The following is a 16,799-nucleotide window of genomic DNA, read 5'->3' as shown; positions in this document are numbered from 1 at the left end:
GCAATGTACTTATTTCGAAGAGATAATTTTATAATGTTTTAAACGTTGGAAACACAGCATATGCTAAAGTTATTGCAATGTAGGAACCAGCATATGTTAAAGTTATTGCAACGTAGGAACCAGCATATGTTAAAGTTATTACAAATGTTGGAGGCTCAGTAAATATACGCAAATCTTATATTTTGATGTATAGATATTATGAAAATTATGGCAAATTTTTGATGCGGAGGGAGCTCGGGCCCATAGCAGGATCCAAGTTTACTCCTCCGGGAACCAGGATTGGACGAATCTATTGCCCGACATGCCCAGGGTGTGTAAAATTTTTCGACCGGGTGAAATGTTTTGTCTCTTAAGATTATTCTCCAGCTGGTGATTACGAGCTAATTCTGAATCTGAAACGATTTCATACTATTTTTATATTATTCATAAAAATTAAATTTTTTACAATATTCATAAAAATTAAATTTTTACAATATTCATAAAAATTAAATTTTTATAATGTTCATAAAAATTAAAATTTTAAAATATTCATAAAAATTAAAATTTTACAATATTCATAATTTTACAATATTCATAATTTTACAATATTCATAATACACAATATTCATAATACACAATATTCATAATTTTACAATATTCATAAAAATTAAAATTAACGAATATTGAAAAACTTTCTTTCTTGTGCTTAATGAAAACGTACACCATATCCACTGAAATGAAGAGGAATAAAAACGCAGTATATCTATGGTATTAGCAGAAATCTAGTATCTATGGCATTAGTAAAAAAGCGGGAGCTATCATTTGTAACTACGCATTGTAGAGAGGTGGAATTATCAATAAAAAGATTCAGATTAGATTACAAAGAAATTAAGGACAATTCGTGCTCGAAAAACCTGTTGAAAATTCTTCGTTATAGGTGTATTTTGCTGATATCGGTGTTTGTTATAAGCAATCAAATTAACACAGGTAAGCACTTCGAAATTACGTGCAATGGAAAGATTTCATTCTATGTAAAAATTTGTAATATCCGTGCTCGTTATGAGAGAGAGACCGACTATACTAGCCTAGTGTAAACTTGAAGAGAGTGTAATAACATTATGAAATCTCCACTGAACACATTCAGCTGCTTCTCGTAAACAGCTATCATAATGTAAATCTGATATCTTTGACTTAGATCACCCCCTATCCGAATAAAATCTACTAATAAATTTAATTAACAGAGCAGGACCGCTTTTTATAGAGAAGACGATGAGGGGCCAGGGAGAATTAGTGGTTCCAGACATATCCTCCGAGTCATCACGCTTTTCCCGCCGATGAGGGAATTGTTTCCACATATTGTCTTCCAGAAAACCACCGAAAACCGCAGCGGGAAGAAAAAACAACAAACCGCCCCCATCGTCCATGCCCTCAATGTTTGCACTTTTTCCCACGTCACCATAAAAATAAAAAAACCGCTTCTCAAATAAGAATTTTTCCCACTTTTTCTCACCTCTATTTGACTACTCCTATAATTCTTACAACTCCATTAAAAGATCGGATCCTACCACGCAAATCCCACTCCGAATTATTAATTCAATCGACACATCCACCAATAAGACCTCTTTAAGTGAGAGACAGCGACAGGACCTGTGAGAATTTCCGTGGTTCCAGATATTCCCCAGTACTCGACACCGTATAACTGTCGGGAAAATCGTCTTCTTGTCCTCCAGTAACCAATGAAGACTCCACAGGGAAGGAATCCACACACACACACCTCAACCCTTTCCCCCTTAAAATATCAACCTGTGTTTTTTTCGAGGAAATATTTTATCTACCACATCCACAATCCTACTCCGCAGCTCAACATAAAGTAGATCCACACCAATGACTGAAGATTGAATTTAATACGAATCCCTTACCGAGATAATTTATTATTCGTATCCTCATGTTGTTGTTATTTATTAATTTATTATTATTTATAGATTATTTTAAATGGCTAAAAATATCAATGTTTATTTTTTCGAAGATTAAGCTTAATTTTATTCCTTCCTTGATCTATGGAGTACTGTACATACACATCCATACCATATTTTAATACGAAAGGGGAAAATTTAATAAATTAATCATGCCTATATATGCATATCTTTATATAAATAAATTATACAGTGGACGTAATTATTTTCGACCATAACAATCATTTCAAATTATTGTTGTACGTCTTGGAACAAAACTTTGTCACGAATATGTACCGTTTATATAGCAACGATGGGGGAAGGGGAATCCTGACAAATTCCATTTCATTCGCCAAGCCATTGTTGAATTTCTTTCAGGGAAACACAAACGCTAGTAAGGCCCGTGATACATATGCAGCTAAAAAAAAACAAACTTGCCAAGTTACTACTAGGTAGCGTACTCGTTTATAGCATGCTTGCCGTGCGTATACATTTGCTATCACCTAGCACAGGCTGAGGCTTGTTTGTTACAGGCGTACTTCTGATGTATGCTTTGCTTTGTCTGTGTGAAGCACTCGATACTTGTGATGAGTAAGAATGCTTAATTTTGGTATTTAAGAAATAGGTAATAAACGCTTTTTTTTATGAATAAATTTAACAGTTTTTACGAATGATGCGAAAATTTTGTTTTCACCACTTTTGTGCAAATATCGATAATTTACATTTTTTGAAGACAGAATAAGTAGTAATTTTGCTGAGCACGTGAACTCTAGATTTTTTTTTATCAAGTATGATTAATTAATTAACTGTAGGCCTACTTGATTAAATAATTAACCTAGTCATTGAACTTTAAAAAAATATTCCTTTAGTTTAGAGAGGCTAAGGAGACACGAGCGTGAAGCGAGAGAGGGAAATAAGTGCAAAAAAAATGGACAATAGGGGGCTTGTGTAGGACCCCCGGTCACACACAACACGCTTTCCTCTCACAAAAGGTACGTTCTCAATGTCGAACGCAAAAAAAATGCAACTGGTTCCATTTTTTTGCGTGTTTTTCTTCAGTCGGAGTGGCCACACGAGAAAGGTGAACCATTACCTCCTACATCAGTGGTTCTCAACCTGTGGAAGCCCGCTGCCCGGTTAATCTATTTTTTCATAATTGGAAGGCAATCGCGCCTTCCAATCCGCAGTTGGAGCAGTGGTTAGAGCACAAGACACACGTGCCGAAGGTTGTTTGTTCGATTCCCTCTCAAACCCGTTGCTCGCATTGGTGGTTCAGTGGTAGGATGCTCACAGGCGGCGCAGGTTCAAATCCCGGTCGGTTCAAACTCGAGTATATACAGTTAAGATATTTCCCCTAACGAGCTTGAGTTGAGGCCAATAGATAGTGTGCCTTTATTTCCAACCCATCTCATTCAGGGCCGTCTTAAGAGCATTATAGGCCCTACCAGGCAAATTCTCGAAAATTTTAACTTGATCTCATTTTTGTGAGGCCCCTTTTGTCTTGAGGCCCCAGAGCCGTGCTTGGGTGGGGCCCATGCCTTAAGACGGCACTGATCTCATTAATGGCAGTAAATTGCAATAGAGCGATATAGCGGGAGTTGGTGCTTGGTGAAGTATTAGTAGTGTAGTAGACTGGAAAGCTAACTCACATACATATGGTTAATGTGAAATAAATGGGTAAAAGTCAAACAATGTACCACTCACGGCCCAGTTTCATTGATGTCAGGGCCCGGCGGTTGGGAAGCTGTCCTAGATACAACCTCTAGCTAGAACTTCTCTGGAAGGTAATTGTTGAACACGCTGCAGTTCACTTTTTTTTATCACCTCCATTTTCTTCTACTTTTGCCAGAAATAGAGCATTTAGATAGCGAGTTGATTATTATAAAAATGTCCAATCGATCCCCAATTTAACATCATTAGAGCCTAAAAGAAATTGGCAAAATATGCACAAAAGGAACCTCCCTCGAAAAAAATCGTCATAGATTCCGAAATTTTTTGCTAAAAATGAGTAAATATGCATTAAAAAATAATAACCCATGCAGGAAAAAGTAATCATTGAGTTATCTCACACAACAGTAAGTTCCTATTCTAGTAAAGCAGGCCCATAACTTAACCCGGTCACTGCCTCAGGTCCCAAAGCCAAATGGGGGCTCCCACAAAAAATGTACACGTATTTTGCATAATACTATTATAATAATGCTTCCCTTTCAAGGGAAGGGGGCTCTAAGAAAAATTCTGCCCCGAGCCCGCTGCTCCCCTGGGGGGGGGGAGTTTTGATAAAAAGAAAAACTATAAGTAGACTGACCATATTTACTCGAGAAAAATACGGGAAATTGAGCTTAGAAATACGGGGAAAAACGGGACATCGCCAATTATCGCCAAAAAATGATGCTGAAAGTAAGCAAAGTCGCCAACTCGTGCTAAAAATCAGAGAAAAGTCATCAATCGCGGAAAATGAAGCACCGCTTAAAATTGCAGTGAATTAAAAAAAAAAGACAAATGTGTGAGAAAAGACAACTATGTATACATTCTCGTTTGTAATCGTAATTATCGTAATGTAATTTCTGTGTTGGAAAAATGATTTTAATCATTGATTTAAAGAATAAAAAGTCAAGATATACAGAAACTAGATGTTGTGAAGATATTTACACAAATATCTTCACAACATCCAGTTTTCTGTAGGCCTGTATCTTGTATTAACAAATGAAGAGCGACACATGTCATAATAAAAAGTCAAGTTAGCTTTGTAGAAAATACGTGAAAACCAGGACATTTTTGCAGAAAAGTCGGGGCAGCCAAAACAGCCGGGACTGTCTTGAGAAATACGGGGACATATGGTCACCCTAACTATAAGTCACTGCTTTTTGTAGGCTACACACTGAGCTATAAGTAGGCTGACCATATTTTCTCGAGAGAAATACGGGGAAATACAGGACGTCGCCAATTATCGCCAAAAGCAAACAAAGTTGCCAAACATTGTTGAAATAACGGAAAAATCACAATGGCAGGAAATGATGCATTACTACAAATTACAGGAGGATTAAAATGTATTCCACGAAAAAAAAACTTTTACCAAGGCAAATGTGGGAGATTAATATCCCATGTGTAGTTGTAATTATCATAAAATAATTTATGAGTTTAAAAATAATTTCAATCTTTGACTTCAATAAAGAACAAAAATTCAAGTAGGCTCCGTGTGAAATACGGGAAAAACCGGGACACTTTTGCCAAAAAGTCGGGATGGCCAAAAAAAGAGGAAATACTGGGACTGTGTTGGTCACCTTAGCTATAAGGAAAGGTTTTATTATAGCTCAGTGAGGCTACATTACCGTGAAACTGTAGTTCGTGCGTTGCTTACCTAGCTGGCAGCACAAGTTCGAATATTTCAGACTACTTTTCGGCTACTTTTGAAAAAGATTTTAGCTAGAAATTTTTAACGATCAGGGCAACTCTGAGAAGAGCAGTTACAGCCGTTCCCACTATTCTAAAGTGTGTAAGATATTTCGGGAGTTTGTTATAGATTACTTAGATTACTATTATTATATTTCCATTGCATATATAATTAGTTGTTAATGTTCATGTTGTTATTTGTTCTCGATACGCCCATTTCATTTATTAATTGGGGTACTTGTCAAGTTATGCGAGAAATAACGTATACGTATTATACAGTCGAATCCCGTTATAACGAACACCAAGAGAACGGAGGAATCACTTCGTTAAAACGAAATTTGCTTTTAAGGAATTCCAGGTTACCTAGCATTGTTCCTCTGTAAACTTATTTGGGAGATTAGAAAAGTGTTCGTTAAAACGAGATTTTTGCTATAACGGGATTCAACTGTAATAAGGGCCGTCTTAAGAACATCATTGGCCCCCGGACCAAGAGATGCTTCTGAGGCCTTATTTGACAAAATTTTGAAAATTGCAACTGTTCTAATTTCTGTGAGGCCCCTATTCCCTTGGGGCAGTGCCCTGGTGGGCCCATGCTTTAAGACGGCACTGACTGGAGATCCTTTGAACCCCAGAGTCTGCTCAGTGGTGGCTGTTGGTTTTCAATGGTTCCCAACTTTGAGGCGCACGTGCGCTTCGATCTTGTAGCAGACTTACAATAGTACAAATGTTCAATCATTGCCTACACTCACAATTTAAAAAAGATTTGGCGCCACTAAAGAAAATCACAAAATACTAGAGAGACACTCAGACTGTTGGGTACACATGCACACATTCGGTGAATTGCCTATGGGCGGTAGATTGGAGTTTTATTTTTGTTTGAAAGGAAAATAAAAGAAAGTCTTTATAGGGATGGAAGATTTCCATCCCTATAAAGACTAAAAAATCCAATTCCCTGGCCCACGATAAGAGTGATAGAAAGAGAGATAATCAAGAGATTCTCTGGTTATCACACCGAGATGAACTTGGGAAAGAAAAGTTTATCTTCGCCAGGAATCAAACCCAGGACCTCTTACAGTTTGGGCGAGGACACTGATCATCCTGTCGCAGAGATATAACCTTTCTTCCCTTATAATACTCACAGTAGCTTGACTTGTTTGTACTTAAGTACAGAAATAGTTACAAGTAACAAGTTACTCGACCTTGCATGATTTAAGGAAAGAAATACCAAGTCTCCCTGGTATAATGATCAGTGCACTTGCACAGTTAGTAAAAGGTCCCGGGTTTGATTTCCAGTGGACACAACAAACTTCTAACTCAAAATTAAATACTTGGCAATCCTATGAAATTGCACAATTAATCGCAGCTCCGTACACATCAGCCTGGGTCCATGCCTGGGCAAGGAATGTGGCGCGTGATATGACGGGACATTTGTACTTGGAAAAAGAACCTATAATTATTATTATTAACTAGCATTGTATCTTATATCCAAGGAGTCTCTGATGTGAGTCTTGTTATCTTGTATTTACAGGAACAGTGCATTCCCGTAAGTCGGTATGGCGCAGAGTGATTTTGTGATCAAGGCAAAGAACAGAACTTTCGTAGGTTTTGAAAAGGGTGAGCATAACTTGAGCTTACTCATATTTTGAAAAAAAACAACAACAAAAAAGCAGTTCCCAAACAGCATGTGACTGGAAGTCATGGCGAGATCTATGAGATGTGCCACTAGGGGTTGTTTTTTCAGGATATACCTGTGTGAAATAAATCTGTATCAGGGTTGCATAGTTAAATTGGAGTTTTATGGCATTGGCGGACTAGAAACATCTCCATTTGTATCTCCGAGAGGATTTGTCAAAGCGTTTCCTGAGAGATGTTTGTATCCAGAAGTCTAACACACCTTTATTAAATTCAAAAGAAGCACATGAACAACAAAAGATTACGCTAATTTTTCAATGATTTGTATGTATTAGCGTGCTTATATGTTAATCCGTAATGGCACTGACTTGCAGAACTGGAAACCAGCCTGCGCTTTTGTGCACTTGGATATACGTACAAGACTATTATTGTCTTGATCTTTCTTTGTGAGGGAGACGTTGCACCTGTGATTTTCTACATCTCTTTTTTTTAAATAATGTGAGGATCATGTATTCCTAAGGGATCAGCATGATCCTTCCAGGGAATTTGTTAGTGTTAGTAAACATCCATGTGCCCGAACTGGGATTCGAACCCAGACCTGCACAGTAAGAGACTAGCTTCCTAATGACTCGACTGCTAGGCAGCTTGTACTAGTTTTTCCTTATGTGACCATATTAATTTCCTTACGTGACCATATTTTTGCAATCCCATATATCCATCATTTTCTCATTTAATCTGTTTTTAGAATTCTGAGCCAGATTTACAGTCAAGTTCGCTTATAACATTCCCCCCACTCCATTAATGGGGATCCCAGGATCAATTTGCTGAGACCATTCATTCTTCAAATTTCAGATAGAATACTTAACCAATGGCACGTATATATACAATATATGCTGAATGGTACCATGCAATGGCTGGTGACAGCAATTAGCTAGTAATAGCTCGTAAATGGCATCAGGCCATCAGATGGTGACATAAGTGTAGAGTACATCTTTCTCTAAATATATGTCACCATCTGATGTCATTTATGAGCCATTACTAGCTGATTGCTGTCACCGGCCATTGTAGCATTCAGCGCACATATACAGGGTGATTATAAAAAAACTATCCTGACATATGGGCCCCTAACTATCATACCATTCACAGAAACTGAATGAAATTTTGGCATAAGGTATTTTGAGGTATGCGCTCAAGAATGATATGGAAAACAACAGTGTCACTCTAACAGTTACGGTTACAGTGAGAAAATTTCGAAAATATCAAATGGCAACACCAAGTTTTTTGTATTGGAATGTGATCTCCATTGTGAAAACCCCTAAATAGCGTTCGAACGGCAACTGTAGCATGAAAATCACCGGCGGTAGATAGGCTAAAAGTGAGGACAACCAATAAGGACAGAGAAGCAGCATAAAATAAAGCATTTTATTGTGTTTCACAAATTTTCCACATGACCTTGTGAAGGACTAATCCGGCTGGGATCTCAGCCGAAGAAACGGTTTGACGAATGAAACGAACATTAATGCTCTGGTGCACGGCAAAGTCCTTTTTACTTTTTCCTTGCCTAGCTCCGGGGATTTTCGTGCTACAGGTGCCATTCCAACGCTATTTAGTGTTTTTCAATATGGAGATCGCATTCCAATACAAAAAACTTGGTGTTGCCATTTGATATTTTCGAAATTTTCTCACTGTAACCGTAACTGTTAGAGTGACACTGTTGTTTTCCATATCATTCTTGAGCGCCCATATGTCGGGATAGTTTTTTTATAATCACCCCGTATATATATATATATATATATGCGCTGAATGCTCTATATATGTATATATATATATATAGGTTGAGTCCTGTTAGCAGCAGAGATGACATTTTTCCAAAAATCGGTATCTCTACAAAATGAGCCAGTTTTTCTGTATATCTTGTATTAATAAGTGCAGAGTACATCTAAATATATAGATATACTACTAACCTTCTGTCAGTTTTTGTCTTTTTTTATAGTGCATTTTAGTGTTTTATAAAACTTGCATCCAAATTTTGGGCCATTCCTGGAACGAATTAAACAATTCTCCATAGAAATCTATGGAATATATTGTGTTTCAGGTGATGATGATTTTGGCTAATTAGCCTGATTCCAGAACAAATGATCTTGATTAGTTGAGTGTTGATTTGTAGCTATACATAGCTTTACATCTTTATGGCATCTTTATAGAAAGGCCAGCCACTTTGCAATGACACTAGACATCGGCCATGGACTATAGCATATACATAGCTTAATGCATAAATAAATAAATTTATGTATGTAGTCTTCTTTATGAAGTAGAAAAGGGATGGATGATTGCCAGGTTTCCATTGCGACTAAAAAATTGGCATTGGCACCTAAAATTTTCTTTGCGTGTTTACTAAATTGAAGGCTGAGAGCTGTGCAAAATTTAGAGTGATTAGTTGATGGAATTTATAACATCATATCTGCCAACATGAAACAGGGTAATTATGTCCTGAAAAAGTCAAAGGAAGCATTACTTTGGATGTTTTCCTTCAGATAAGATTTTTTTTGGCGCCTAAAAGTTCTTTCCGGCACCTAGATTTTTTTGTGTTTTGTCCAGCCCTGAAGTAGACCATATGTATGTGACATGTGACACATTATTTTAATGCATTTTTTTTCCCCTCTTGCAATACATGTTGTCACACACTCAATACCATGGTTTAAACGAGTCAAACTTGCATGCCTTTTCTTAATTTTTCACATAAATAGAAAAAGAAGAAAAGTGGAATGGACCATTCACCTTCATCCAAGGTGCCGACACACAGTTCGGGATGATTGACACATATATTCTTAAATACCCTATTCCAACTTGGGACAAGGAAATCGCTCTTACTACACAAGCAATCGAGGCGGTGAATTCCATCGTCCCCCGACCCAGGTTCTTCGTCGTCTGTGGAGATTTAGTGCATGCTTTTCCTGGTAAGAATCTTACTGCAAATAACTCCATTAAAAAAAGTATATGAAAATGTGTATACCATGGTAAAGTCTATGAAAACTCTAATTAAACTTTTCAATAATTTCAATTTTTTTTTTTCAAAAATGTCATTATGTTACGTCATTATGTTACATCATTAACTTACATTATGTTTCCAAAAGTCTGTATCTTTTTTTGGAGTTTGAACATTTCCTCAAATTTCTAGAAAGATAGCAGCCAAATTGTTCTGAAATTTTGGCCATGTGAACTCTGTGTGTACTCACAATTTCCAGTGAAAATTTAATCACGAGAGTGCATTTGTGTGTGTGGGTTGGGCTGACAAAAAATTCAATAGGGAAGGAAAAAGGTTTGTGATTAACTCTGTATGATAAAAAACTGTAAATGATTTATAACTTTCACAAAATATTGTACAAGCTCTCTGCAATACTTGTGTGTTCATTTTCATGGGAATAGCATGTATAATCACAAAGATATAAGTATTTTCTATGGAAATTCCAATTTTCATCTCACGTTTTTTGCTTACAATGTTTTCAACCAATTTATATGAAATTTACAAAAAAAGTGACACTACACACGAAACACTTTGTGTAGGGATTTAGAATGTGGAAATTTATTACTCAATGGATATAAAAAATTTTAGTAAATGATTTTTAATTGTGCATGTGCAGGAAATATAGATTTTATTTCATAACTTACTTGCTAGATACATAATGCAACTTATATAAAAATTCCAAATGAATGTTTTAAAAATTCAGAAAGATATACACAATATCATGAGCTATAATTTAAGTTACCGGCTGAGAGTACCTACTCTACTACTTACTACTAAACCGCACATGCACCTCGTCCACATTCCTCTGCGGAACTTCTAACGAATTTGTACGTGTTTGAATGGGCATGTACGTGTAGTGAACCTGAAGCGAAAAGTTTGTTTCAGTATAATGCTTGTTACATGTGGTGATGCCGTCTACCATCAGTTTTTCTAACTATGAGTGAAGAGTAATGATTGAACAATTGTATCGTTGTAGGTCTGTTGCTCTTTGTGTGCACAACTTTTATTACGGGAGAGGTTGGCCCGCATTTTGGCTGAGAGTACCTGGATGATAAGGGAGTTTCCACAAATTGATATTTTGGTTATTTTATGTTTTAGTTAAATGTTTCATAAATAAGCCCACAGCTTCATGTGAATGAGTGAAGACATGTTTCTGATGCTACATAAGAGAAACGCTTGAACATAGCACACGTGTGTGATGTCAAAATGAAGAAACAGAACAAAATAATCAAATGACAAAATAATCGAAACACCAATTTGTGGGAAATCCCTTATCATCCAGGTTCTCTCAGCCAGTAACTTAAATTACAGCTCACGATATCAGGCATTTCTTTCTGAATTTTCACAACATTCAACTGGAATTTTTATGTTAGTTGCATTATGTATCTGGCAACCAAATTATGAAAAAATAAAATTGATATTTTCTGTGCATGCACAATTAAAAAGCATTTACTAAAAATATTCATATCTCAATAATAAATTGTTGCAAATATAATAATGAATTCTCACACAGGGTGTCTCGTGTGTAGTGCCAATTTTTTTATAAATTTCATAGAAATTGGTTAAAAACTCTGCATGCTATAAGGGAAAAACAAGCGAAAAATTGGAATTTTTATAGAAAACATTTATATCTTCGTGAATATACGTGCTATTCTAACTCACATTGTGTCACACCAAGCTCATGCTTGGATGTGTGATGAGGCAAATATAGGAGATGAAAAAGAAATCTCATGGGGATGCGAAAGTCCAAATGTCTATAATGATATTGGATTTATCTAAAAGATATTTATTTCGCAGGTAAAAATCATTTTTGTGCATTTCAAAAAAGCATGGTGAAGTCAAATCGAGAGTGACACAGTTTGATGTAGAGGAAAAATGTATTAAATCACAACTAAATGTTATACTTTTAGGTGCAGAGTATCGTTTAGAGCAGGAGAATGATTTCTTCAAAGTTTTTGCCAAACTCCATCCAGATATTCCGCTCGTTTGTGTGTGTGGTAATCACGATGTAGGAGACATGCCCACCCCATCCTCCATCCAAGGGTACACAGAGAAGTTCGGAGATGACTATTTCAGCTTTTTTGTAGGCGGTGTCATGTTCATCGTCCTGAATTCACAGTTCTATGAAAATCGTAGTAAGGTAAATGATTTAATTTGTATTCAATGTGTATTATACGTTTTGTATTTTTATATACATATTTTTGCACTTCTAAATACATGTGTTCTTCATTTTTGTGCATATTTTCTAGTTTTATTGTATATATTTTTTTCTTATTTAGGTTAGGTCATACTTTAGTGCTTTTAATACGGATGGTTTTTTTTCGTTTATGTGCATATATATATATTTTCCATTTTTAGGTAAACTTGAGCATATTCAAATGCTTTTTTATTTTATTTTACGTATATTTCTACATGAAGAATTTTCAAAGCATATTTTCCAATTTTTATCTTTATTTTAGTATTTTTAAATGCATATTTCTAGTTTTTATGAATTTTTTGACATTTTGAAATACATATTTTTGTGTATGTTTTGCATTTTTGGCACCATACTTCAGCATATGATATATATATAGATATGGATTTTTTTGTTTTAATTTTTCTCACGTGTTTTTGATTTCGTATATTTCAGCATTTTTAGCACATTTCACTGTTTTTAGTGCATATAATCCAGCCTCTAATTATGGGAGTATTATAATAATGTACCCTTTTGTTGCAATTTATTCTATTTAAGGAATATTTATCACATACTCTCATATATATATATATGAGAGTATGTGATAAATATTCCTAAATTATTCCTAATTTCCCCGTATTATTCCTAAATATATATGGGGTGATTATAAAAAAACTATCCCAACATATGGGCCCCTATCTATCATACCATTCACAGAAACTGAATGAAATTTTGGCATAAGGTATTTTGAGGTATGCGCTCAAGAATGATATGGAAAACAACAGTGTCACTCTAACAGTTACGGTTACAGTGAGAAAATTTCGAAAATATCAAATGGCAACACCAAGTTTTTTGTATTGGAATGCGATCTCCATACTGAAAAACACTAAATAGCGTTGGAATGGCACCTGTAGCACGAAAATCCCCGGAGCTAGGCAAGGAAAAAGTAAAAAGGACTTTGCCGTGCACCAGAGCATTAATGTTCGTTTCATTCGTCAAACCGTTTCTTCGGCTGAGATCCCAGCCGGATTAGTCCTTCACAAGGTCATGTGGAAAATTTGTGAAACACAATAAAATGCTTTATTTTATGCTGCTTCTCTGTCCTTATTGGTTGTCCTCACTTTTAGCCTATCTACCGCCGGTGATTTTCATGCTACAGTTGCCGTTCGAACGCTATTTAGGGGTTTTCACAATGGAGATCACATTCCAATACAAAAAACTTGGTGTTGCCATTTGATATTTTCGAAATTTTCTCACTGTAACCATAACTGTTAGAGTGACACTGTTGTTTTCATATCATTCTTGAGCGCATACATCAAAATACCTTATGCCAAAATTTCATTCCGTTTCTGTGAATGGTATGATAGTTAGGGGCGCATATGTCTGGATAGTTTTTTTATAATCACCCTGTATATACTTACAATGTTATGGGATATAAGTTCATGGGTTATTGAACTTCTGATACAGGTGGAAGATTTGGCTGCGAAGCAAGATGAATGGCTTGATGAACAGCTCAATGAAGCGAAAAATGGTGGATACAAGCACGTCTTGATTTTCCAGCATATCCCATGGTTTGTTAAAGAACCGGAAGAAAATAAGATATATTTCAACATTGAGATCGAATTAAGGAAAGCAATGCTGGAAAAATTCCATCAAGCAGGTATGTTTAGGGACTTATTTATGAATGAGCTTTTGAGCTTCATGATGTTTGCTGATTTCTGACGAAACTCATGCTTTTTATAATGGGTTTACATAATTACACAATTATGGTTATAACCATAAATTGTGTAATAAGATAAGTCAGAGATTTGTTTGATCATTAGATTAGGTATATTTGACAAAATTGGAAAGCTGCCTCATTCTTCTTAAAAATTTCAAGTGCATTTTTGTAGTAAAAAACAAAAAAGCAAAACCCCTGCAAGAAAGAAAAATTTTAACAACCTTTCCCCCCCCCACCCCGAACATCCTGTGTACACTACTGCAATAGACACAATTCGTTGGAATCAATGATGATGTTACCATTCGGGTATTGTTATCACTTTTGCAGAGTTTGGATTGGATGTATATTTTTGAAGCTTAGGTTAAACCAGAAGTATTTTTTCCCTGTATAAATTCATATTTTCAATGTCCAAAACTATTTAGGAGGACAGAAAGTTTACATCCTCCCTTGCTGATAAATGTATATGTTCATCCGGGTTTGTTTTGAATATAGCTATCAAGAACCCAGAGTTCTGATGTGACATGCACTGTATATTTTTATGAGTACATATTATGAGTTCATTTTCAGAAAATGGTTCCTCAATGATACGAAAAGCTTATAGCTATTGGAAGTATTGGGATGGTTCACAAATATTGGTGGGGGGAACTCAAACCTAGTAGTTGTATATGGTATAAATGGTGGTAAATATATATTGGGGCGGGGAAGCTTGAGTCCAATGGGCAGATAAAAATTAACACCTGTGAATAACATCTTTTATGATGATTCATGTTTATTTAAGAAGCAGAATATGCATAAATTACCACTGAACAAATCTAATTTTCTCTGTTTCAATGGCGATTCTGAGTTTAAATTCAGACTCAATCAATGGCTTAGTGTGCACATGTGGGGAGTGACATTTTGCTGATTTTTCAGGAGAGCGTTTTCAAAGTTTAGTGTTGCATATGAATACATTCACATAGCACATCACTGAATGCTAAAACTGTTTTCCTGTCTACTTATCACTTACCACATTTGTGCATTATAATATCTGGAACTATGGCTTCCAACTCATACACTTACTCCATTTTTACAAAAAAATGCCCCTTACCATATTTGTGCATTAAACCATCGCAGTGCTGTCCAACATCAATTTGTGGCATCATCAGCAGGAGATATTAGATGAACCTTAGTGCAATGAATGAGATAAAATGGAAACTATTATTGTCTGCATTGACAGATTGAATCATGGAAAAATGGTGCTGTCTTTCGATCAACTTAGCTTGATTAGACTTGACTTGCTGAAATTGGTCATTTATCACGTACCCTGGTTGACAGTTGCAGAGTCATTAAACTGGTTCTTTTGTTTGCTCTGATGTTGGCCATAGAACATAGAAGGGGTCTCGTGGCATTCCTCAAGGCTGGGATCTGAGTTCATCTTAACTTTATTGCTTCTTCTCTCTTGTTGTAGCAGTTGAAGCATTTGAAGACTTTTATTTTCTCTTTGTATAATCGAGGGGAAAATCGTCTTTGCAGAATAGAATGTTAGTATCTTAGTTTGATTAGCTGGTCATTTACAATAGCCACTTATCTGTTTGGCCCAACTCATAGTTTCTGCTGTGTTCTATAGTTTTAGTTGCTATTGGTCATTTAGTTGTGCTTACGTAGACTTTGCTGCACACACAAGGTATCCTATAGGCTCCTTCTGACATCAAAGGGTGTTGCTGTGGTCTTTAGCTAATTGAACAACCTCTCCAACCCGAGAAAATTGGATTCATTGAACGGGAGTCACCGAAGTCCAATCAGCCTCTTACCATTAACGTTCATTAAAAGAACGTTGAATGCAACATTGATAGATGACTTCATGTATATTGAATGATTTATATAATTTTATTTAAAGAATAAATATTTTGGAACTGATCAGGTTTTTGCAGTTGTCCTCGATAGAAATAGTTTCTTATATTAGAGGGCTGTTATCGGTATGAAAATGTAAATATTTAAAAGCATTGACAATGGCCCTATAGCTGGAGCCGCTGTGGTGGTCGAGTGGTCATAGTGATGGGCTCGCATTGCGAGGATCCGGGTTCAAAACCCACCGGCACCACAGTGGTGGCCAGCTGAAGTTGGTTTTCTGTGGTTTCCAACTTCAAGGCGTGAATGTGAGCCGATCTCCCCATTAAAAAGTCTCTCTCCAGCAACAGGCCTACAATGTTACAAATATTCAATCATTACACTTCACTCACAATTTGAGGAATAGATGGCAGCACTGAAATATAAAAAAACACACTAGCTACACACTCAGACTGTTAGGTGCACTCACATTGTCCCAGACTCTGCCACGAAGCTGGGCTGGAAGAGATCTCGGCAACGGGATAAGTCCGGTGGCAGAGCCCCTGGCGTTCATTGGCCCTATAGCTGGAGAATATCACTATTTTAGAATCAATTTGAAATGGTGGGTCTATTAATTTAAAGTCATTGAGGGATTCATAAAAAATTAATCATACACAGAAACAACAGATTGATATTTTATATAATTCTGCAGTTGTTACCAAACTCTATTACAAGTTCTAACAAAAATACTGTGTTGATTTCCATGTGATAAATCCCATGATGGAAACCATGATAAATAAGAAAATTTACTTTTTAGGTGTGTCTGCCATATTCTGTGGTCATTATCACCGTAATGCTGGAGGATACTACAAAAATATGGAGCTCATAGTCACATCCGCCGTTGGAGGTCAGCTAGGAGTTGATAAGTCTGGTTTCAGGATAGTTAAGGTTCTTGAGGATAGGGTGAAACATGATTATTATTCTCTTGATGATGTACCAAAAACTATCGATCTGTCCTGATGTTTATGAATTTTATGTCCTGAATTTTATTTAAAATTATGAACGCTGTTGTTGGAGTTATGTTGGATGTCATCAGATGCTGCATTAAATTTTTATAATTAA

The 16,799-nt window shown here is 36.1% G+C and overlaps 1 protein-coding gene across 6 annotated transcripts in view; it reads left to right on the top strand.

Moving 5' to 3' along the window:
* LOC149069985 (serine/threonine-protein phosphatase CPPED1-like) overlaps positions 1-16,799 on the top strand; it is a 25,711-nt gene extending 8,912 nt beyond the window's left edge. Inside the window, exons 1-6 of one of the 6 annotated variants that reach the window (XM_089249400.1) lie at positions 897-966; positions 6,850-6,935; positions 9,701-9,910; positions 11,889-12,118; positions 13,619-13,811; positions 16,495-16,799. In XM_089249400.1, coding sequence (XP_089105526.1) covers positions 6,875-6,935; positions 9,701-9,910; positions 11,889-12,118; positions 13,619-13,811; positions 16,495-16,697 — 897 coding nt within the window. In that variant the 5' untranslated portion in view covers positions 897-966; positions 6,850-6,874 and the 3' untranslated portion in view covers positions 16,698-16,799. Of the gene's footprint in view, positions 1-896; positions 967-5,262; positions 5,556-5,954; positions 6,002-6,849; positions 6,936-9,700; positions 9,911-11,888; positions 12,119-13,618; positions 13,812-16,494 lie in introns of those variants that run through there. The other 5 variants (XM_089249398.1, XM_089249404.1, XM_089249399.1 and 2 more) reach the window with 5 other exon arrangements.

This window comes from Pholcus phalangioides, unplaced genomic scaffold (assembly GCF_987345545.1).
Source record: "Pholcus phalangioides strain wild (caught in Gottingen) unplaced genomic scaffold, Ppha-v1.0 ptg000022l_1, whole genome shotgun sequence".
Taxonomy (NCBI): Eukaryota; Metazoa; Arthropoda; class Arachnida; order Araneae; family Pholcidae; genus Pholcus; species Pholcus phalangioides.
This window is presented reverse-complemented; position numbering and strand designations above follow the sequence as displayed.